The 23313-nt window shown below is 37.2% G+C and overlaps 1 protein-coding gene across 1 annotated transcript; it reads left to right on the forward strand.

Annotated features, from left to right (window-relative positions):
* Positions 1-304: 304 nt before the first annotated feature.
* On the forward strand, positions 305-23313 carry CEP78 (centrosomal protein 78; the record flags this gene model as incomplete). Its single annotated transcript, XM_082301673.1, has 16 exons — positions 305-557; positions 768-943; positions 1559-1631; positions 2145-2248; positions 3013-3187; positions 4936-5049; positions 5300-5364; positions 8051-8159; positions 8767-8784; positions 9780-9915; positions 10822-10873; positions 11873-12016; positions 17896-17973; positions 19622-19788; positions 21374-21527; positions 22786-23313. The coding sequence occupies 16 exons, from the start codon at positions 305-307 to the stop codon at positions 23311-23313; spliced, it is 2346 nt and encodes a 781-aa protein (XP_082157799.1).

A 23313-nucleotide genomic window follows, 5' to 3' on the forward strand; every position in this document is an offset into this window, starting at 1 on the left:
TTGATAGACCTGTTAGTGTGGGGAGAATAAAAATGCAGATTTTTTTGGGTTTGGTGTTTGTTTTTTTTTTTTCCTGAGCCCTTTACTCATTCAGCTTCACTTGCACAGGTAGTGAGCATCACAAGACACTGGGTTTTTATCTACACGTTAAAGATGCATACAAGCTATACAATATCCAGGAACATTTCCATGTTTTGGGTATGCATGTTGAATTCACACTATGTTGCAAGATAGTTGCATATTGAAAAAAAATTATATTCTTTTCCTTTTCTTATTTTAGAGAGAAATTTATCAGATAAAAGAAATGATTGAGTCAGTCAAATTAAGAAGACAGTGCATGCTGGATTTCTACTCACATTATGAACACCTTTGTGAACTTCAAGGCTCTCTCCCACTGAAAGCTGTGAAGGCTAATGTGACTCATGATGCTATTGATCTAATTGTAGATCACATCAAAGCTACTGATTGGGCACCACTTCTGAATGCTCTCAGGCATAATAAGACTCTGACTTCTATTGGAATAAGAAGTTTACATCAACATGGTCTTGAAGAATCAGGTCTGTATAAAAGATAAGTATGTTGATGTATGCATGTTAGAATTAATTGCATAAATCTTCTGTGGATTGAATACATGGGGGAGGAATTGTTATGCCTAAGGAATTATTTTTATTTAAGAAAGTACACAAAAAAAGGAGGATGTGGTTATAACTGCTTTTAAGCCAATAGGGACTGGATTTTACTGATGTGTAATTTTTGATTTTTATTAGGTGTTGAAAGATACAAAACTTACTTTAGACGGAGAATTCCAGCAACTCTGTCAGAAGACTTGACTGGCCAGCTATGCAAAGCTGTGAGAGGCTGTCTCAGTATATCAGATGTACTAAAAAATTTAGAACTGCAGGGTTTACTTCTGAGGAAAGGAGACCTAGCACTTTTAACAAAGGTGAGAATATAATAGTATACAAATAAATGAAAAATATGCCCAGAACAAAGAATAGTATCAACTAAATTTTATAAGTATTGGTTGCAGACAAGGATATTTCTCTTCTAAGATATCTTTGTGTAGTCTTTATATATACATATAAAATGATTCTGCTGAGACATTTAGTATAACCTAGTCTTAACTGAACCTAGTCTTAGAATCACATCATGGCCTATTTAGAAAAGTCTTAGCAACATCTCTGCCATGTGCTTGAGGCATATGACGTACACTTGTGATTGAAACCACTGTGCATGTATGTGATAGAAGGGAAATTGTGGGACACCAAGGAGATAAAAACTGGCCTTCAGGCGTGTTATTGAAAAGCTCCAGTTTGCTCATGAGTGCCTTCTAGGAAGGGAGCTTGCTGCTGGTGCCCACAGGCAAGATTCCTCTGTGCTAAGGAAATGACCCCACTGAAACTGAGCTTGAAGGTTTGCTTATTTTGACCCTTGTCTGAATCCCCTAGAATTTCTTGTAAGGAACAGAGTTTAAGCAATTTGGGTGACTTGGTCTTTTCTCTTTTTTTTTTTTTTGCTTTTCAAGCCAGATAACAACATTGTTTGTTTTATTCTTAAGGGCTTGGCCTCAGCTTCATCTCTGGAGAGTGTCTCCTTAGCCCACTGTCCAATTGGAGATGGAGGGTTGGAAAGTAAGTTCAGAATCAAAACCTGTAAATATACTTTTCTCTTTTTAAGTTACCAAATAGGTAAGCAAATTTTTCAGTATTTCCATTCCTGTTTTAAATATGTCTGTGGAGATTAAAATAACAATCTTCACTTTATTCTGCATAACTCAATAGCATTTAAAGACTTGAATTTCTTCACTTCATGCTAGTAAATAACTATACTAATTTGTAGTGATGTTTATACTTTTATTTAAAACAGCATTCATATTTTTTAACTCCTGATTCATGTTTCTATAAGTAAACTGAAATAAAATATGTTCTAGCTTGTTCAGATATTCTTTGCTGAACATTTGCACTAGGAATGTATAAACTTAGAACACATTAAGTGTATTTAAAATATACTCTGTATTTCAGCACTAGTTCTTTGTCAAAGCTTTTGGCTGTTAAAGCTGCCTCTTAAGAGGTCTCTGAAACAGTATGTTCTGATAATATGGAAATGCTGTGTGTACATAACATGCATGCTTTTGTTTTCTTCAGCAGTCTGTCAGAGTATAAAGAATATGGCTACTATCAGATTTGTAAACTTCACAGCATGTAGCCTCACATGGCGAGGGGCAGAACATATAGCAAATGTATTAAAGGTAATTTAATTGACTTTCTCAGAATGGCGTGTTTTAAAGAACATAATACATTTAACTTTTTACTTTTACTTTAAAGCTCAAGATCCATTAAGGCACTTCATGAGGAGCTTGTGTGAATACTGAAGTTAAGTGTGCATTTTTATGAAAGCTGTGACTTCGTATGACAAAAGGAGCTTAGTTTACTGGTGTGGGATTTAAGCTTGGTATTTCTTAAAAAATCCCATCAATTAAATAATTAAGTACTTTCTTTAAATGAAGACTAGGGCTGTAAATGTCTGACAGCTGTTTTAGGGACTGCTTCTTTTATTGTCAGTAATTTTGAAAAATGTCTCAAGTATTCTTAAGCACTGGGTAAGAATAATCAAGTTTACAGTTTAGAAACTAGTGATTAACTGATCAATAAGCTTGTGCCTATTACTGTATTTTAATTATTGTTAATTGTGATTTCCATGAAAGCACAAAATTTCGTCGTATGTATTTCCAATTCAATGTGCCTTGGAAGTGTCTGTCGAAAGAAGGTAGTAAGATACTTTGTAGCCAACTGTAATAATTTGCATTGCAAACTATGTAGTCAGAACAAATATGAGTTACCAGTAAGGTTTAAAAATCAGTTACTTTTCTTACAAATGGTGTGCATATACGAGCATGTATTTCTTATACCAGCAAGCCATTGAACACGATTTACAGAAAAAAGGTGACTTGTGATCTTGTCATCAATAATGGCTTTGCTGTTGTATTTGGTAACCACTTCTTTGTTTGCAAAGCACCAGGCAATAAGAAGACATGGTGAAGCTTGGGCTGAAAGCCTACGTTACCGGAGACCTGACCTTGAAAATATGTCAGGTTTGAGGCGGATTACTTTGAACTGCAACATGCTTGTTGGAGATAGAGGAGCAAGTGCCTTTGCAGACTGTCTAGGAGAGGACCTTTGGCTAAAAGGTATTAAAAAGTTTTTTACTGATGAACAGCAGAGTAATTCAGGAGTTTCTGTATAGTAACTATAGATAAATTGATGTATAGATACTGAGATATTCCATATAACATAGATCTTTGCCTATACCAGCACATTCTCCGTATACTTCATATCTGGTTATTAATAGTTCCTGTGAGGATTTCTGCGAGGAGATCTCAGTATCTCCGTCTCTTCTACCACCTTTTCTACTATCTTTACATCTCACTACTACATCTCTTAAAATACAGTAGTGACAGGCAGAAGACACAAAATTGTCGGTTACAGCAGTTGCAGCCAGAGGGATAATTCACTTGGTAGGTGGGAAAGAGTACTCTTTTTTTCTGAAGAAATCTCTCTTCCTCTTTTGAAGCATCTGAATACTGTTGTGCCCACAATAATAAATACTGCTTCAGTATTTTTTAGAAATAATTTTTGTACAGTATATCTATACAAAATTACTACTGGTGCTGGAGTAGCACCAGTTACATTTTGTATGTGGAATCAAATACCTGTTTTATTGTTTTGTTTTATAGTTTGAGTCAGGTCTACAGATAACATCCATACTGGAGGATCAGGTTAGAGAATACTTAAACAAACTGGTCAAACTGCAGGCCATAGGCTTTAAAGGAATGCATTCACAAGTGCTGAGGAAGCTGGCTCAGAGACTATTCTCAGTAGTCTTTGAAAGATCATGGTGGTTAGGAGGGGATGCATGAGGACTGGAGGATAGCTAATGTCATGCCTGTTTTCAAGAAGTGTGGGAAGAAGGACCCAGGAAGCTACAGACCAGTCAGTCTTACTTGGATCCCTGGGAAGGCAAGGATGTGCTGCCATCCAGAGGGACCTCAGCAGGCTGGAGAAATGAGCTGATGGGAACCTCATGGAGTTTAAGTAAAGGAAGTGCAAAGTCCTGCACTTGGACAGGAGTAGTCCCATGCACTAGAACATGTTGGGGGCTGTGTGGCTGGAAAGCAGCTCTGCAGATCCTGGTGGACAACAAGCTGTCCATGAAAACAGTGAAGTGCCTTTGTGGCAAAGAGGGCTAGTGGAGTTACAGGGTGCATTAGGCAGAAACTTGTGAGCAGGTTGGGGGACGTGATTCTTCCTCTTTACTCAGCAAAAGTGAGGCCATGGAATCTGCAGTACAGGAGAGAACTGGAGCTACTGAAGAGAGTCTAGTGAAGGGCCATGAAGATGATGAAGGGACTAAAGCAGCTCTGATACCAAAAAAGGCTGAGAAAACTGGGACTGTTTGGCGTGGAGAAGAGAAGGCTCAGAGTGGGATCTTATCAAGGTGTACAAATATCCGAAGGGAGGATGTAAAAGAGATTGAGAGAGACTATTTCCCATGGTGCCTGGGGACAAGGCAAGACTGAGTGGGTAGTTTAAAACCCTGGAGGTTTTTCCTCAACATCATGGAACCTTCTTACTGTGAGGGTGACTGAACATTAGCACAGGTTGCTCACAGTGGTTGTAGAGTGATGCATATTACCTCCTCTGCAGATGTTAACAGTTATTTCTTAATGTTGAAAAGTTCTAGTTGTCTTCTTTGAAAGTAATACTCCGGTTTTTGTATGTGTCTTATCATCATGTTCTCGTTCCTCATGCTTCATGTTCTGTGAAATGGAGGTTTTCAGCACGATCAGTTTTTTTATATATCAGCTAGTAAATTAAATTACTAACCAATTGCAGTACTACCTCCACTGATTTATTTTTTCCTCCTTAAACATTTTAGCACTTGATTTGCAGCAGTGTGGAATATCCAATGAAGGAGCAAGGTCATTATTAGATGCTCTTCAAACGAATACAACTTTAGTGGTACTTGACATAAGAAAAAATCCTTTAATTGGTATGTATCTGTGTCTGCATTTATCCTTTTTGTGTGGTTGTTGGGGTTTTTCTTCTTCAGTAACTATATGGGGAAAGGTAAACTGCTTTTTTAAAAAAAAAGAACATGCCACAGAAATTGGCTGACCATTTTTAAAATGGGAAAACAGGCAGGATAGGTAATGTGTACTGTTTATTCAGTGGTCTGTTTCTTCACATAAAGAGTTGTCTCTCACAGAAAATTCTTAGTAAGGTATTTTAATTCATTCTAGGTCATGTCCTGATGAAGAACATTATTGAAAGAGTTCTTAAGAATGGAAATAGTGCTGATACAGAGGTATGTGTTACGCATTTTGGGATGAGTTTGGGGTTTTCTTTGTAGCTCCCATTGCATTTATTTTTTTTTAGTGGATGACTTTTTTCAAAATTAATTTAAAACAGCAATTCTAGTTACAAACAGAAGTTTGACTCAGTACCAATAAAACACACTGTCTAGGGGAAAACCTAAAACCACTATTAGGAACATGTTACTGTGTTGGGCTTTTTGTATGATCTCTTATGGAATTAAAGCTGTCACATGTAATAAAATCTGGATATACATTTAATGGAAAGAAAAATGGAAAGGTGTGTGTATTTGGACATTACCATGGAATGTTAAATGAATATTGCTCCTGGACTGCTGGAGGGCTTTCTATTACATGTGTCCTTGTCAACATGGTAATAATAACTTCTAATTAAAAAGTAAAGGAAACAAAAATTTAAAATTTGACATATAGTTTATTTTGAAACTTACTTCTTGTCACTAATTTCTGTAACTAAAATTTTTTTAAAGTTTCTGAAGACTTTCCTTTTCTGTGCAAACCATCTATGAAAACAGAGTTCAGTTAAAGTACAGTGCCCTCTTTCATCTTTGTGTAATAGTCCACACAGAGTTCACAGTAATGTGCATAAACAGAATATCTAGACCATTTATGATTAGATACACTGTTCAAACATGCAGAAATTGGATTCAGTTCTCAAAGGGGTCCCAGCAGTCCCAGTTCTTGTGCTGGAATATAGTGCTCTTTTGGTTTTTGAAAAGACTAAATAAGGTCAGAGCTGTGGATATGTAGGGACTGCCTAATAAACTCAGAATTTGTGTATAGAATTTCTGGAGGATTAAAACAGTTCCCCACTTCAATCTCTAGAAGACCTTTTTTTTGGGAAGTTGAGGTTGGTTGTGAAGAAGTACTCTTTCTGCTTGGCAATCAACAATTGCAAAATGTCACAGGGATCACCTGAAAATAACATCTGCCTGGAAATGCTAAAGATAATAGGAAAGACAAACCGTGGAAAGAAACAACTCTGGGGAATCTCCCATATGCTAAAAGATCACTTGATTCAAGACATTAGTTTTGTATTCAACCAGTTAGTGTGGTATCTTAAGTTTTATTGGCAGTGCTAGTGATTCCTTGTACTTCATTAACAACATGAATGAAGAAATACTGACCACCAGCTTTCTAAGTAGCTTTGCATCTTCCACCAGGCACAGCTGTCTTTCCTTTCATCCTGCTTTGTGTAAAAACTGGTTGGTTGTTTTTCAGTAGCATGTAGTTGACTGCTTTCTGGGCTGGATTTTTAGGTTTGCAAGAAGAGTTGTATACTGCTAATTGAGGCCGTAAAATTTGACGGGCAGCTAAAACAAAAGCCGTATTTTTTTAGCAGCACTGTGTAGCAGTATAGTGGATTGTAATCATAGATATGACTGAGTGTAATAGGTGGTGAAAGTTTTTGTAGTTTGTGAAAGACTGAATAGCTTGAAGGAAAATCAGTTGAATGTGTCTACAAAATAGGATGCTTTCAAAACACATTTTATATCTGGCTGTCTTTATGCTTAGATGCTGTTGTATAGCAACAGCAGTAGGCACCCAGATGAGACAGGCTATGGGCTAGATGAACTTTAGGTTTAATGTAGTAAAGCTGCCCTTTTAGGTGTCTAGTAAAACAAAATTACTTTTGCTCTTAAAAGCCTACAATTTAATTTTACTCTTTCTGGGTGTGTTTTAGTTTAAATGATAAATTTACTTGCACAGGGGCTAGATCCAGCTGTAGATGCAGCAAAATTTATATGAGGATTAATTGAGTCCAAAGTGAAGAAAAAAATGTCTTTCTTGACAATGATAAATTTGGATTAAACTTGGTTAGTTAGAGCACAGTAATGACATTTTAATCATTCTGATGCTTTAGATGGGAATAACTCTGGCATACTGTTCCTAGTACTCTGATGTGGGATTTAGGGCTAGCTGAGACATGCTTTGTGTTAGTGTCATCTGTATTTCCTTCAATGGCTGCTTCAACACTAGACCCTGTGCTAGTGATGCACACTGAAAAGTGCAGGGTAATTTAAGAGTATCTACCAGGAGGAATTAAACTTCTTATCAGGACAAGGGGAACCTTTAGGAACAGAGCTGTTGCTGTAAGGAAATGAAGTCTGAGGAACAGCTGTGACCTTTGATCATCGCTGTCTCTTAATTTTAGTTCGGGGCTTTTACTTTGTAAGGATGAATTTTCATTACAGGCAGGAAAAATAAAACTTCATGTTTTTTAAAATACTGACTTTATCAGTAATACAAAATCATGTTAGGAAGTTTTTATTACTCTGGAGAGCTTTAGCCTGAGCCAGTCATTCCTATCAAGCCAGTTTTTTGAGAATGAAGTGCAGAAGCCAGGGTTGCCTCTTTATAGAGTTGATGCTGGGGATTTTTTGCTATAAAAGGAGAAGTGTTTTGCACAGGGAAAGGATAATATCAGATCGGATATTATAGCGGTGTTTTGGAAACACTTTCTGGTAATGTAGGCTATTATCTGTGTTTGAATTTGGGCTTTGTGAGACTGTTTCTTCTTGATTCTACAATTTATTAACTTTTATGTAAATAGCAGTGTTCTCTATATCTGACAAATCCCCTCTAATTTTAAATGAGCACCTCTTCAACTGTCAGTAACTAAACTGATTTATTTTTCTTAAAAAAACCCCCAAATTCCAGTATAAGTGGCTGATATCTCCGTCTTCCAAAGATGCTTTGAAAACTAAGCCAAAGAAAAGAACTATTGTCCTAGGAAGTGGTCGGAAAGGAAAAGCTACTATTCGTATTGGTAATTCTTTGTTTTTCCTGGCTATAGTAAATATTTTCTAGAAAATTTTGTCTTACTGCTTAAGAACTTTAATTATAAAATGTATGATATGTCTAAATCTTAGTGTTTTACAGTACACTTGTCTCAAAAAAAAAAAAAATCCACTTCTTCCTAATTCTATAGTGTGTCCTTTATCATCATTGGTATCTGTAGGAAACTTGCTTTTGGTTTTCGTGCTGCTAGATACGTGGCTGGAAAAAAATGGTAGGATAAGCTGACTTTAAAATGTGTGGAAGCATTGCACATATTTGTTCTGTCTCCCCACAGGCTTTCCCTTCTGCAAAGCCTGGCAGTAGTAAGTTGTCTAATTCTCCTGCTATTGTAATCTTTCTGTAGCAGGCTGTCCTCTGCCAGAGCAAACAAACATGCCTTTTTTAACTGATGTACAAAATGTTCTAAGATTTTTTTAAAAACTTCATGTAAAACTATAAATAGTATGTTTAAAATAACATTGATATCTTGAGTATTTATAATTAAGTATTGATAGCTGCAATACACTAAACATTTTTCAGTAAGCTACTAAAAATTTCAGTGTAATACATTTCACTGTCTCTCATCTTCGCTCTAGTTATCTGGAAGCAGAGAGGTAAGCATAAATCAAATAGAAGTCTTTGTACAAATTAACTCTGGTGATCAGGGTGGTGGTGGTGGTGGGAGGAAAAAATGCCTGGCAAATGTGGTTGTGGAGGGTTTTGTGGTTTGTTGTTTGGTTTTTTTCTGTTTTGGGGTTGTTCATTGTGTGTGGGTTTTTTATGTGTTTTGGGGTTTTTTTTTTTAAGCAGAGGAGGGAGTCAGGAGATGAAAACGATGCTGTTTATTATGTTCAGAATGAATTGAAATTTTGAATCCCATTGCCTAAATTACTCATTTCTATACCATTGCAAAATCAGTTTTTTTATTGATCTCAGAGAAACAATAACCTGAGTTCTCACTAGTTTAACTGTAGGAAATATTAGGTGATTAGTTTTCTGGACTTACTGTTTCTGACTTAGAGAGAGCATGAGATAGAGTGATCATCCACATAAGGTTTCTTTGCTGAGTCTACTTTGATGTTGTATGATTTAAACAGCAACAAAAGACCAAACCAGTGAACCCTACTTTTTCTTATTAGTCCTCTTAAGGGAAGAGATTGCTGGTGTCCTCAACGAGTGATCTGCATGAGTATCAGCTTTATTTTTAATTATTTTGTCCATAAATAAAACAGTGTTCTTAACTCTACAGCCACTAGCAGGCAATTTGAAGCACATAGATTCCTTTACTGTCTATGTGGACTGTCTAAACTCTGATGTGAGACAATGGAATTAGGTATATGAAATTAGTAATGTGAATAAACCTCTTCCACTACAAAACTTCACCTCGTTTTTTGAAAACCAGCTTGTCTTACTTGCATCAACAGCAAGTAAGTATACCAGCTTCTAATTGCAAGTTTTTGGATGCTTCAGCAAAATTAGACTGAACGGCAGATTTCCTACAGTCCTTATTATTACATAGGAAATTTTATGAACAGTAAGCTGTGAATTTGTATGTGAATAAATAGGTATAATGAATTCTCTTTTCTTCTGATTTTGCTCTTCAATCCAGGATTATCATCTAAAAAATCTGTAAGTCCTGTGAAAAAAAATTCCTCTGTGAGAGAGAGTTACTCACCAAAACCACTGGCACCAGGCACAAAAGGCTTCCTTCCTTGGCGGACTGCAGAACGTGCAAAGAGATGCAGGTGAGGCTTTCATAATACAAGGGAAAATACTAAGGCATAAAATTTGCATGATAAATATAGTAGAGAACAATGTTAGCTTTTTAATACAATTTGAAAGTTACATAGAATGTCATCATAATTTTTTGTTCATATAAATTTTGAGAATTTTTCATAAATTCTACTCTAGGAAGTATTAAAAATAAAAAAAAAAAAAAGATAGCTGTAGGAATATTCTTATGCTGCAAAAAAACCCACCACAACCCAACCTACCTTGTCTGTTTGTTCTTGTGTTAATAATGATTTTTCAGATGTATCGTAGCTGAAGAGGCAAGTTAGTATTCTAAACTTGTAGTATAGTTGATTTGAGATCCAGTTCAAGGTGCTTAGGTATTTTTCTGCCTCTTCTTTCTGGTTCACTTACCCAATACTAGTATAATTATTGTGATCATCTAAGTCCTGTAAATTAAAATAAAACTGAACAAAAATTACACATGGAAGCTGTATTTTGAAACAGTTTTTGTTTGTTTTTGGTTTTTTTTAAATCTATTCCCTTGGCCTCTCAAAATGGAGATTATATAACTATTTAAAAAAAAAATTACTTAATTCTCTATTGTAACTGTAGTTATTAAGCTTGCTTTTCAAAATGCTGAACACCAAATTCTCCTGTTGACTTTAGTTCAAAATAATTAACTAAGTAAGATGCCTATTGAAGATATTAATGTTTGCATCCAGTAGTGTTTGCTCTAAATCATGATTAAGTAGGGGGTACTAATAGAACAAAATGAGAATGTAATGAGGCTTAAAGAGATATAGTGCAGTATCTGATGCTCTTTATACTCTTACTGGTTCGTCTGTCCTAGAATCCTATGTTTGGAACATTATAAACTTACTTTCCTCAAAAGTATTGTTTTGGGTTTTTTTTCCTAGCTTTAGAGGCGGGGCAATGGATTGTGCTGGGAAATTGCCAGTGAAGATTCAGGTACTGTTTCTCTCACACAGTGGTTTTGGTTTTCGTGGGTAAGGGTCTGAAAAAAGGGAAAGGTGCTCTCAACAGAATCTCACTGTCTGAAAGTTAAGACTGGAACATACTTTCAAAGATTCACACTCATAAAAGTGCAAAAAAATAGTTTACATCAGCATTTCGTTGAAGCTTCTTTGATACTTAGTACTTCCATTTCTATGTCTGTGTATTTTGGTTTCCTAGTCCTATGAGCAAGTGAGTTGGAGTATAGGCACTATCCCTCCCCTCCGTAAGCAATAAGAACAACTAACAGCATTTTTCTCTGCACCATCTTTTCTGTCTTGAATTTGGATTATATACTTGTCTTTGCACCTGCCCATGAGCTGCTTTAGTAAACTTACCAGCAGGAGAAGAAAAATCGCGGTCTTTCTTCCTTTTCCTGTGCATATCATTTCCATCACAGAAGGATCTGATGGCTGCGAAGGAAGCCAGCAGTTACTCTCTTCTCTGGCATAGGCTTCACGTGGACTGCAGTGCTTTGGTAAAACATGGGCTGGCACAGGATGCCCAAGGGCAACAGCTCCTTTGACCCACCCCTCTGCTCTGACGTGGGTCTTTCCTGGCTGGAGTGAGGGTATTGGCTCCACCATGGAACACCTCTTCCTCCTTCCAGCCTGATGTTCCCTCTGCTTCTTCTCACTCTTTTTGTTCCCACCTCTTGTGCCTGCCTGTTTTTTACCTTGCAATGGGCCAGCTGGGAATGGCTATGTTCTGCATGGGGTAGCCCTGGCTGTGCCTTGAAGAGGCCAATTCTGCTGCAAAATCCTCATCAGAAATATGCAATATAGGCACATATAGGATTGATTTTTTTAATATTGTTTTGTGCAAATTTATTTCAAAGTTGTATGGTTGGGCAACGACTGTATTTAAATTAAGCTTTTGTTATGATTAGTCTTTGATTTTTGCTACACATTGTAATGCTATGAGTGGGCATGTTTTTTTTTCTGGTGTAATTAGACAGGTGGTCCTGTGAAAGTGACAGTAGAAAGTGCTTCTACATCTGAAACTGAAGACACAGAAGATTTAGAGGATGTTATCCACCAGCCTGATTTGGCAAAATCATTGGATAAGATTGATGTAGCACAGTATCAACAGTTACAGGTAAGAAGCATATTCAGTGCCTTAGACTCCATAAAGGCAAATTTTGCCAATTAAACCATGTTTTATTCAGAAAATTGTAATTAAATAAATAACCAGTTTTGGAGCAGGATTTCAGAATAACTTAATACAGCTGCAGGATGTGTAATTGCTCTGTTCCAGTCTTGAATCATAGCGCACAGATCTTTTGATCAGTGTTACTGCCTGCAGTATTTTCTTCCAAGTATTTCCTTTATAAATGTAATTTAATTTTATTTACAAAAGCTAATATATAGTTGTTGCTGTTATCCCTAGAGAGACGGTGAAATCATTACATAAGTCCAGGTCAGATGATATGGCCGAAGCAGAGCTAAGACCCCTTTGATGCCAAAACCCCATCTTTTATATCATGGATCGCAAAAGACAAAGTACATGATTGGCCCCTTGACTAGCCACCCACCACAGTGAGTGGCTGAGTGGTATAACCACCCATTTCAAAATACATTTCTCACAAGACTGAAAACAATTCCACTATTCTCACAACAGCCTGCACCTGTGGATAGTTTACCAAACTTTCTCTGTTTCTCAGCTAAAGCATGAGAAAGGAAAAACTTACAAATGCTTCAGCAGCTGGAAAATTCCTCTGCTCCTGCCTTTTAGCATCCACATACAGTGAGTGTTGTGTAAAAATAATTACAAAAAATAGCTGAAAGCATTTGAATTACATTTTATAATTGAGCCTAGTAAACCTTTTTCATCTCCTTTTTATTATTCCTTTTACTTCCTTGATACTTAAAAAACTTAGCAGTAGTGAAATGGACTATTTCTGCAAATATCTTGACTGGGAGTGTTTTTATAAAAGAAAGGGGTAGAAAAAAGGTATATATCAGTGTCTCAGTGCTGCTAAGGTAATGTAGCACTATTTTAGAGTAACACCCTCAGGCAGAATAGCTGAGTTGTTTCTGAACATTCAAATCTTAAGATTTGAATTCTCTTTGGAGAAGCCAATGATTACTTCTGTAAATAAGATTTACAGTCAGTCTGGTTCTGGTGGTTGTTGTCTGAGCACCACACTGGATGAATGTACTGTTCATATGTGTAAATATTGGACTGTATACCTGTCTTCGTGTAAGAGGAGTGAAGTTAAGTTTTAACTTGCTGCAGGTCTGTCAGTAGTGGGAATGTTTAGGGTGGGATCAAGTTGTGGGACGCAAAATGTCTGTACAAATACTGCATAAATAACTACCAGCCTTTTCAGCTGATGTTAAATTTTTCTTTAGACCTTCTTCCCTCTAGAACTTTTGTTTGGGAAGATTTCAAGGTTTTCACAAGTTGCTGGAACTTAAAAGTTGTGTAGCAGCTTTTACTGTTAGTGTGCAATATATTGACGTTGTGTTGTGTGGTGGCTTCAAGACTCTTTCCAAGAGTGCTGTGTCTGAAATCATAGAATTCCATGTTATATGCAAATTGCTCCAAAAACTTCTATGCAGGATCTACTGTGCTTTCAGGAAACTTTTGATGTATTTATTCTTGGTGTTTGGAGAGGGAAGAAGATTATATTCAGGACACAGAGAAGAGGCAGGCAGTATGTTGTGCTTTGGGGAAGGGTTGTCATACTGACCTGTTACTTCATTGTTAGCTGTAGTACTACATGGAGGGCAGCTGTAAGGAAGAGACCATTGGTTATTAATTTAAACTTCCTTGGAAGGAAATCCACAAATTTTGGCAACCTACCCCAAAACTGGTTTTGATTTTTGTGTGCTTGTGAAGGTCCATATTTTCCTGACTTTCTGAATTTGAAAACCAAAATACTTTTTTAGGCTATGGTTGCTTATCAGATAGCACTGTTTAAGCAATCTGCCCCGGATTCTGTGCCTCACCTGTTGTGTCTGTTACTTTGACACAAAGCAGGCTTCACATTATGGCAGACTCAAACTATCAAATTGTCACCACTGAATTGTCTATTTCCCCTCTGTCACTTAGTGCCTTTTCATTTCTTGCTTCAGTCTTTTTCTCGTGTGCCTTTCTTCATGTTTCTCTGATAACAAGACAAGTTGATTCAACTTGCTAATATGGCGAAAACTCATGTAGTTAAACAAGGAGAAATGCAAAGTCCTGCACCAGGACAGGGATGGAAGAACAACACCAAGTGGCAATATATGCCGAGGGAGACCATCTGGAAAGCAGCACGACAGAAAAGGCCCTGGGGGTCCTGGTGGACACCAAGTTGAGCATGAACCAGCAGTGTACCCTTGCAGCAAAGAAGGTGAATGGTATGCTGGACTCCACTAGGAGGAGTATCACCAGCAGGCTGAAGGAGGTGATCCTTCCTCTCTGCTGGTGAGGCCACACCTGGTACTGTGTCCAGCTCTAGGCTCCCCAGTTGTAGAGCAACATGGGCAAACTGGAGAAGGTCCAACAAGGAGCCCCAAGGATGATTAAGGGACTGAAGCACCTCTTCCAGGAAAGAACCGGGACTGTTCAGTCTGGAGGAAAGAAGGCTCAAGGAGGGATAAATACCCAAAGGGAGGGTGCAAATAGGATGGAGCGCATTTCTTTTCTCTGATGCCCAGTGAAGGGAGAGACACATTAGGCAGAAGCTGAAACGCTGGAGGTTCTGAACATCAGGAAGCACTTTTTCATTGTGAGGGTGACTGAACACTGGCACTTGTTCCACAGGGCTGTTACGGCATCTCTGTCCTTAAGAGATACTAAAAACACCATCCTGACACGGTCCTGGGACGCTTACTCTAGGTAGCCCTGCTTGAGTTCCCTTCCAGCCTCAACCAGTCTGTGGTATTTTTCCAGGACAGTGTTCAGCTAGCTTAACAACTCACACTGGTTGATGTGCTTGGGTGTACTTCAGAACCGGAGTACACCTTTTTCTCTGTTAATTTGGTACTGCCATTAAACAGCTCTTACTGCACAGCAGCTTGCAAGGGGAGCTGCTTTGAAGAACTGATCCAACTGAAAAGTAGTCCAGTGTATTTGGTGGTAGCAGGCCTTTCAGTAAAGTGGGACAACAGGTTGTGTTAGTACAATGATGGGAATGCAGAATGGGAATAAACAGTTAAGAAGTGGGAGTTCTTAAACTGCTGCTTTGCCAGAAAAGCTCTCCAAATATCTCTTGATGAGACTAATGACAAGACTTTCACTTAAGTATGCAAGTGTTGGAGAACTTCTCTACATCCTTCTGGCATACTACTAAATGAAGCAAATATTACTTAGTTGTGTTTTCATTAAAAAAAAGCCTTGGCTAATGAAAGCCTAATTTCTGTTTAAATGAAAAACAAGAACTGATAAATATTCATTCCTTCCACTAGAGGGAATCAAATGTCAGAGTTGGTTTTGATGAAGTGTGTAGTTGAGGTAACTCCCATACTTTTAAATTTTAGCTAGGGATTTAAATGGTGAACTTCACCCTTAATCTAGTTAACAGGGAAGTAGAGATTGCACTGTAACTGTTTTTTTTTAAAAAGTATGATGCAGTCAAGTAGAAGAACATGGCTAACTGGTTACTAAATTTTTAAAAATATAATTTAGTTTTTAAACTTCAGTTTTATACTTCTGTGTAGTGTTGAACAGACATACTGCTTATGGTAGTTCTGAGGGGTGTCTGTATTTTTGGTACTCAGTTTCATCTTAAAATCTATCTGGGCTGTAATACTTGAAGGCTTAGGCTTGTAGCTTGGATGTACATTTAGCTTTCTGATATATTTAAGTAATTTTTTTCTTCACAAAGACTGGGGCATTGTGTCAACTAGTGAATTTCTTAAAAGCAAATTAAAGATTAAAGTGTACATATACTTGTAATGGTGACAGATTAGTTCCTTTAAATTCTGTCTTTGATGCTGCTTATGAGGAGATGCAGCTGCAGTATTCAATTTTGTTATGAAGTCAGCCCATAACCATGAAATACTATGTACATCTAGAGTGTGATAAATCAAGTTTAAACATTACTACAAAGCATCTACATTTCTGTTTAAAATATTATGATCTTTTGATAACTTCTAAGCCATTGACCTTTGACATTACAAACCAGCAATTTGAAGATAAAGCTCAGTGCTTTCATCTTTAAAATTACCTAAAATCTGTCCACAACAAAAATACTATAGAACTATGGTTTCTAAAGTAGAATTCCTAGCCTACATCCTAGAAACTTTAAAATACAAATAATTATATGCATGCACCGGTACTGTAAATGGAAAGGTAAGAATTCTTCAGTCTGTGATAGCTGTGACTGATCTTCTAAGCTAGGTTGTAGGATTCAAGGTTACATGTCAAGTTGTCAGTGTGGAACATTATGGTTGCTGCTTTCTGTGCTGTGCTTGTGTGTCTCTTAGAGGTTTTATAGCTCCCATTACTTCCACATCTAAGGTAAATGGCAGTAAGATTGCGGTATTTGTGGATGGTTCTCCTTAGATATTTGCCCCCAACCCTGTGCCTGCACCTTAGATAGTGCTAAATCTCTTCCGAAAAAGTGTCTTTGAAATGTGTTTTTCCTATACCTTCTGACTTCTGCATGTGTAGCTCAAGTATGAGTCTGATGAAGATATGACTAGCTTTCTACTTGCAGCATTTGCATGGTTGATGCTAGTCTGGGGATTTTAGCAGTGTGCTTCACTGGAGTAGTGACAGACCCATAATCATCACTTTAAGTGGTTGTCACTGGGAGGGCTATATATAGAGTGTTCTAGAACCTGCATCTTTGAATCAGTTGCAAAAGTACCTTGCAACTTATAACACCTTTTTGCATTTGTAGAAGGACTATTTTTACTATGTATTCTGTTGCATACCAGTCCTCTCACCTGATTGCTTATATGAAGTGCAGTGATAGGCACTTGAATAAGCTTTTGATAGTAAACAAACTGTTTCAGTACTATTTGAATCTTTGATTCTCTTTAGAACTGATTGATACGGGGTGTTCAAAAAGCTGTGTCCTTTTACATATGTGTGCCTGTATACGAAGTATATAGAGAAAGGGAAGAAGTTCTGTATACTGTTAATTCATATAGTCTACCCTCTGAAAAATAGAATAGCCTGATAATTAGAACAGTTTTCACCTTTTGAACCAGAAGATTGTTAAGGTGTGCAAGAAAAAAAATTCTTGCTTGTTTTTCCAGTTCAGATGGTGTAATTAAAGATGATAATGCTCTGCTGGGATGCAGGAAAATGTGGTATTGCAAATTCTGTCTACTCTTACTGAAACTGAGATTTACTACTTAGAACTAATAGTTAAAATACAAGTTTAGGCATCTCATGAATAAGACTAGGATATATTTATTAGGTGTTTTGGGTTTGTTTTTGTTCCTGTTAATTCAACACTAAACTTGGAATTGTGATAAACTTTTTACTGAAGAACTAAGTGCAACCAGTTAGAGTCCAGTTCTTAGACTCCAGAATTTTGTATTCTTACTGTTGAGAGTACAGTTCTTTGGAATTTTGTCTTCTTACTGCCGTAAGAAGGAATAAAATCCCGGATAAAGACTGTAGTTGGAAAATCTAGATATGGCTGCTAAGTACTTCTTATTAGAGCCCAATATGAGCTTTTGATGATGTAGACATTTAGTTAAAAATTATGCTTGAAAAAGTGAAGGGAAGTAAAGAAGAGCATTCATTCCTGATGCTTATATCATAGGCCAAGAAACTTGGGCTCTAATTTCATGTTATCTGTTGCAATCTTACAAATCTGTTAAGTGAATCACACTTCCTTCTATTTTTCTGTCTTAATATTTTGCATCCAAGAGTTATGTACGGGTAGACCTCTGTCTTGTATTTTTGAAGAAGATATGTTTGGAATGCCATGTGCTAGTTGTTAATTGGACATGTTGAGCTTTTTTTAATTGCATGTTAGTCTGACATTTTGAGATAAATTTCATTCTAGTTTATCTGTGTTTTGATAGATAGAGCTGGAAGAATGCCTGGGAAAACTAAAGGAAGAACAAGAAGCTAGAGTAAAGGCTGAGGAACGATTACTAGAGGTAAAGATACTTAACAATTAATGATCTTTACGAGGCACTGCTCAAACAATCATCTTGCTTAATTAGGAGTAATTATCAATGACCACTAATGTGGTAGCTTCTAGAGTTTCAGTTCAAAGTCATGTGGATCGTTTACTAGTCTAAAGGCAATGATGAAATCTGTCTTTAGTAACATTTGTTTGTTCTACTGATTCTGTTCCAGAGCCTTGAACTCCAGCTCAAGCTACTCTTTCAACCTGTTTTATTCATTTTCTGAAATACTTACGATATGGGACATCCTGATACTTGTTTTTCTCAAGAAAGGGATTAAATCTGTTGTGCTGAAAAGCTGTTTGTCGCAACTGTTTTCTATTTGCTTTATTCTGTATCTTTGATTTTTAAGTTTTGTTTTTGCAGGCAGTAACCATTTTGGATGGTTTTCTGCATGTCGGTTGTTGTGAAGTGCAGTTTAGCTTTGATGAAACTGAACTGCTTATCACAGTTAAATTGTGAGGTCTGTTTCCCCTCTGTCTGCTGTTGCTGACCTAAAAATATTCTTCGGCATGAATAAGCAGAATTTTTTGTAAGATACTTGAGTGTAAGGTAGTGTAAACAAAATGGATTTGGTCTTTACATGTGATTTGGAGGGGAGTGAAAGTAGTGATACCCTCTGAAATATGAGCAACAAGTGGTACCCCACAGTACAGGGAGCAGATACCCACAAAGGACTCTGCACTTCTCAAGGCTCATTGCAGTCCTCTTCTGTGACTGTCCCCATCTTCCTGTAATGTTATGTGCACCAGTGGGCTCTGTTGGGTATCTGTTGTTTAGATACTTAAATGCTTTTTAGGCTAAACACCCCCTACAAGAAATCTTTCTCTATCAAGGCTAGGCTGGTTGGACTTAACCCATCTCCTAGGAAAAGGTGTTAAACCAAGTAGCAGTAATCTCTAAAATAGTTTCTTTTTGATGCTTGTTTATCACCTACAGTGCACTACATAATCTTAAGCCTGTGGTAGTACTTGATTGCATAGCTGTAATGTTAAATGAGTGAGTTAGTGCTTCCCTCAAATACAAAACCTTGTATATCTTGCAGTTATCATGCAGTTTTCAGTTTCATCATCGATTTGATTAATGGTTGATGTGGAGAAAAATGGAATCACATTAAACTTTCAGTTTTGGGATGCATAATGCAGGGAAGAGATAACACGAGAATGCATTCCCCATGATACAGAGGGGTGAATATAAGGACATTGGCCTTCATAAAGGTTTTTTTACTAGTAAAATAAACTCTTTGGTGTTAACATGTCATATAATACATGCAAAGTAAAACAATGTGAAAGCTAAATTCTTCTGCTTGTACTTGCTCTGTAACGTCCTGTACATACTGAAGACAGTGCTGAGCCAATGGTTTTGAGTGCCTGCTGGAATATCTATGGTAGCATAGAACTGCAGCTGTGCATAAGCAGACCTATGCAGAGCTCATTGTAACAGTGCCCTGAAACTGTGGGTGCAGCAGATTCTGCATCTTGTTACATAAGTTATTTCGGCTATTCCTCTTTATGATGCTGCTGTTTAGGCACACAAAGGTGAGGTTTGATATTTTGGGGTCTTTTAAACTGAAAATTAAAGAAATTTCTTCTTTTTTTTTTTTTCCCCCCCTGTATAGACAGAAATTGAAAATGCAAGATTAAGGAATCTAAATATCTCCCTGTTGGAGGTTCTTCATGCACAGTCAGTAACCAGCTTGATTTTGGAAGATGAAGGTGTTCTAGGCAGCATTGAGAACTCTTTTCAAAAGTTTCATGCATTCTTAGACCTCCTTAAAGATGCTGGGTAGGTTGTCACTTTACTTAAGTTTTGCTGTTTTTCCTGAGATCTTTCCACGGTTATCCTCACAGTGAAGTATGCTGCCTTCTACCCCACCAGATTTCTAGGTCTGTACTCTCAGAGAGCAGAGGAATTAGCCATGTCCCTATTGTTTAGTCTTTTCCTAGTGGCAGAAACACGATCTAGGCACTGTTCAGCTGAGTTCATGTATCTGTCTTTGGGAAAGGCTTTCAAGAAGCCAATTCCGAAAGAGTAGAAAGCTTCTAGTAAAGCAAGTTTCCAAGCCTTCAGTGAATCACCTTTGGCTGTTAGCATTCCCACAATATGAAAGGCTCAAAATTGAGTTGCCTTCAGAAAGTGTCCTCTTATCTTGTGCTGTCCATTCACTAATTGAAGTATGGAAATCTAGATGGATGAATCTTCAGCCTTTATTTATTTATTTAAAGTCTGGATTTATTGTTAGTAGTAGTAGTGAGTATGGATTAAAGTTTGTGTTACCACTGTATGTGCAATTTGTGAGAGGATGGTTCATCCTTCCCATTTTTCAAAGAATTTCAGCTTAAACCTGATTTGTAAAGCTTGTATGACCAAGCATGGCAGTTTCATCCCCAAGGAGGGAATGATACGAATATATATTGTAGTCTATTCCATGTATTCAGAGAAGATCACAGAAGATTTTATTTGCCCTCCCTATTTCCCACTTCCAAATTGTAGTGGTATAACTTGGGACCTAAGTGACAATAGTCTCAAGTTGTGCCAGGTGAGGTTTAGATTGGATATTAGAAAATTTTTTTCACTGGAAGTGTGGTCAGACATTGGAACAGGCTGCCCAGGGATGTGGTGAAATGGCCATCCCTGGAAGTGTCCAGAGAACATCTGGATGTGGTGCTTAGGGACATGGTTTAGTGGTGAACCTAGCAGTGTTAGATTAATGGTGGGACTTGATGATCTTAAGAGGTCTTTTTCAACCTTAATGATTCTGTGATTCAATGATTCTAACTTACTATGAGGTTCATCCTGAGGCTGTGTTCTAATTTTGTGACAATCAGTTTGTAGAGTTGCCATTACAACAGGAGTTTCAAACTTCTCAGGAAGGCAAAAATGCATTTTCACTGCATGAAAAAAAAATTCTTCATGCCTATGTCTGTTCATGGCAATAAGGAGCTGCTCTGAAAGTTACAGAATCCCAATCATGAAGAATGCTTTTCTCAGTAAGCTTCTATATATCTGTCGTATGCTGTGCTATCGGTTAATGACTGCAACTTCTCACCTCTTACTGTGGCTTAAAACCCACATGTGGTTGGTTTGGCCGACTTCCAAGCTGCAGGTGAGTTCAGTGAGAACTAGGAAAGCTTCATTCTCAGCCTTGTAATATTTTCTTTGAATCTGCAGGCTAGTTTGTGCAAAGACAAGAAAATACCTTTAGCTAACTTGTTTTCATCTTGGTTATGATACTTTGAGCTTCTCATAAAATAATAGAAAACTATGTTCAAAGCTTGAAACAGATTCTACTTCTTCTGGTTTTAAAAGTTTAGTCTTTCAAAGAGTAAGAATTGCTTGTGTCATTTTCTATTAAACCTTTATTTTACAGGCTTGGACAACTTGCTGTATTAGCTGGGATAGACCAATCAGATTTTGGTGTTTTGGGGTATTCAGAAATGAATTCTACTCTCAGTAAGCCTGTGAACCTGGTAAAGGAGAAGTCTTTTGAAGAAGAAAGACAGGAACATACCCAGAATAGCAAAGTAAGTCTAGAAGGAATGCTAGAGGCAATTCTACTTGATACTCTTTAATATACTTTTCAGCTGTTAATCCCCCTCTGATTCATGAAGTTATTACTGCAGCCATTTACTGTAGCTGCATTTATACAGATCATAATAATTCAATGGTTAATGTAAGCTTTTAAAGTGTTTACCACTTGGAGCACAAACCGTAGTATTCTGTAATGTATTAAACTTTGGTGGTAATTGTGTTGTTTCCTAGTCTGAAATAGAAGTTCCAATAGTGGTATGCATCCACTAAAATTGGAAAATACCATGACTAGGTTTCTTAGAAACATTTAATAATGAAGTATAGTGTTTTTAAGAAACCTAGTCTTCTAGGAAAGGCTGTACAATGTACCTTCTGAAAATCACAAATTATCTTACAAGTAATTGCAGCATGTATGTCCAGTCCTGATACGTGTCTGTGTGGCCATGACATGAGTTTCAGACAACTACATATTTGTAGTGTTTGTAAATATTGCATAAGGTTTTAGGTCCTACTCTGTCAGTTAAAAGTAAATTCTGGATTTTTCAAAGGAGGTATTAAAGTTCCTGTAAGAAAGAAAAAAAAAAAAGCCAAGCTTTTTTAAAGGCTATTAAAAATTTAGATACTGGCAGCCTATAGCTATGTCCAAGTTGAATAAAACTGTCATACCAAGAATCACTCTGCACTCACCTGTGTTTCTTAAATCCAACGTCTTCCCCTCTAACTGTTCTAATTTCCTCAAGAATACATGAGCTCCTTAAATACGACACTGGAAATTTGTGGGTTGTTTTAACAGTGTGGAGAGAATGCCCAGTTTTGCAGTCTGAGGACTCTCATTCTTATCTCCTAGTATTGGTGATTAGTTTGTGTTCTTGAAGCAGCTAGGTGTTGTGGCATAGAGTGTGGGGACTACACTCCTGTGAACTGCTAGTAAACATAAGGAATGGCAGGTATTTCAGAATGATAGACATGTTTAAGTTTTGGCTGCTTTTGTGTAACTGACACATCTCTGTAGTATTAATTTCAAGCTAGATGTGAAATTGTAATGTACCTATTCTGTGTCATTATCACCCTAGCAATCTTCAGATACTTGTTTTGAAAGGTGATAAAGATTGTGCAATTGCTGTTACCTCTGCATCTTAACTATGTTAAAGACTGTATTTTGCTCTGCAGACTCCATTATATATGGCAGTTGCAAAACTGGCTTGCTTTCTCTAGTTGCCTCATTTTCTTCATTGGAATCTTTTGTTTCAGAACAGAGCTGGGGACATGCAACTTTCTCTTCCTAGCACTTTTCAATCCCAGATGGTTGTGAATAATACTTTTTCATCACTTGGAGAAATACAGGAACTTCAGGCTGCTGGACAGCAGTACCAGCCAGGTTCATGGAAGGAAAATGAAGCTCAAACAATTAACCAAAATAAAGAGGATAAACCTCGAAGTAGTACTCCAGTATTATCTGAAAGAAGAGTCAAACAAAATGAACATGCAAAAGGACGTCACTCAGCAAGACAGTTGGCTACCAGTATGCATTCATTTTCTGATTCCAGTGTACAAATCAAAAGTGATGATAGCAGGATATCCAGTGATATTTCTAGTGAAAAAAGCAAAAATTCTTCCTCTAAGAAGTACATCCCTGTAGCAAATGAAACAGCAACTCCAAGTATTGGAGTGAGAGGAGACAAAAGTAGACTGCAGGCAGTAAATGTTAGCTCTGGAACTGATACTGTAGGATCTGGCTCTGAAATACAGGGAAGTATGCAAAGTGTTACCAGCAATTGA

The sequence above is a fragment of the Coloeus monedula genome, assembly GCF_965178545.1.
Source record: "Coloeus monedula genome assembly, chromosome: Z".
NCBI lineage: Eukaryota > Metazoa > Chordata > Aves > Passeriformes > Corvidae > Coloeus > Coloeus monedula.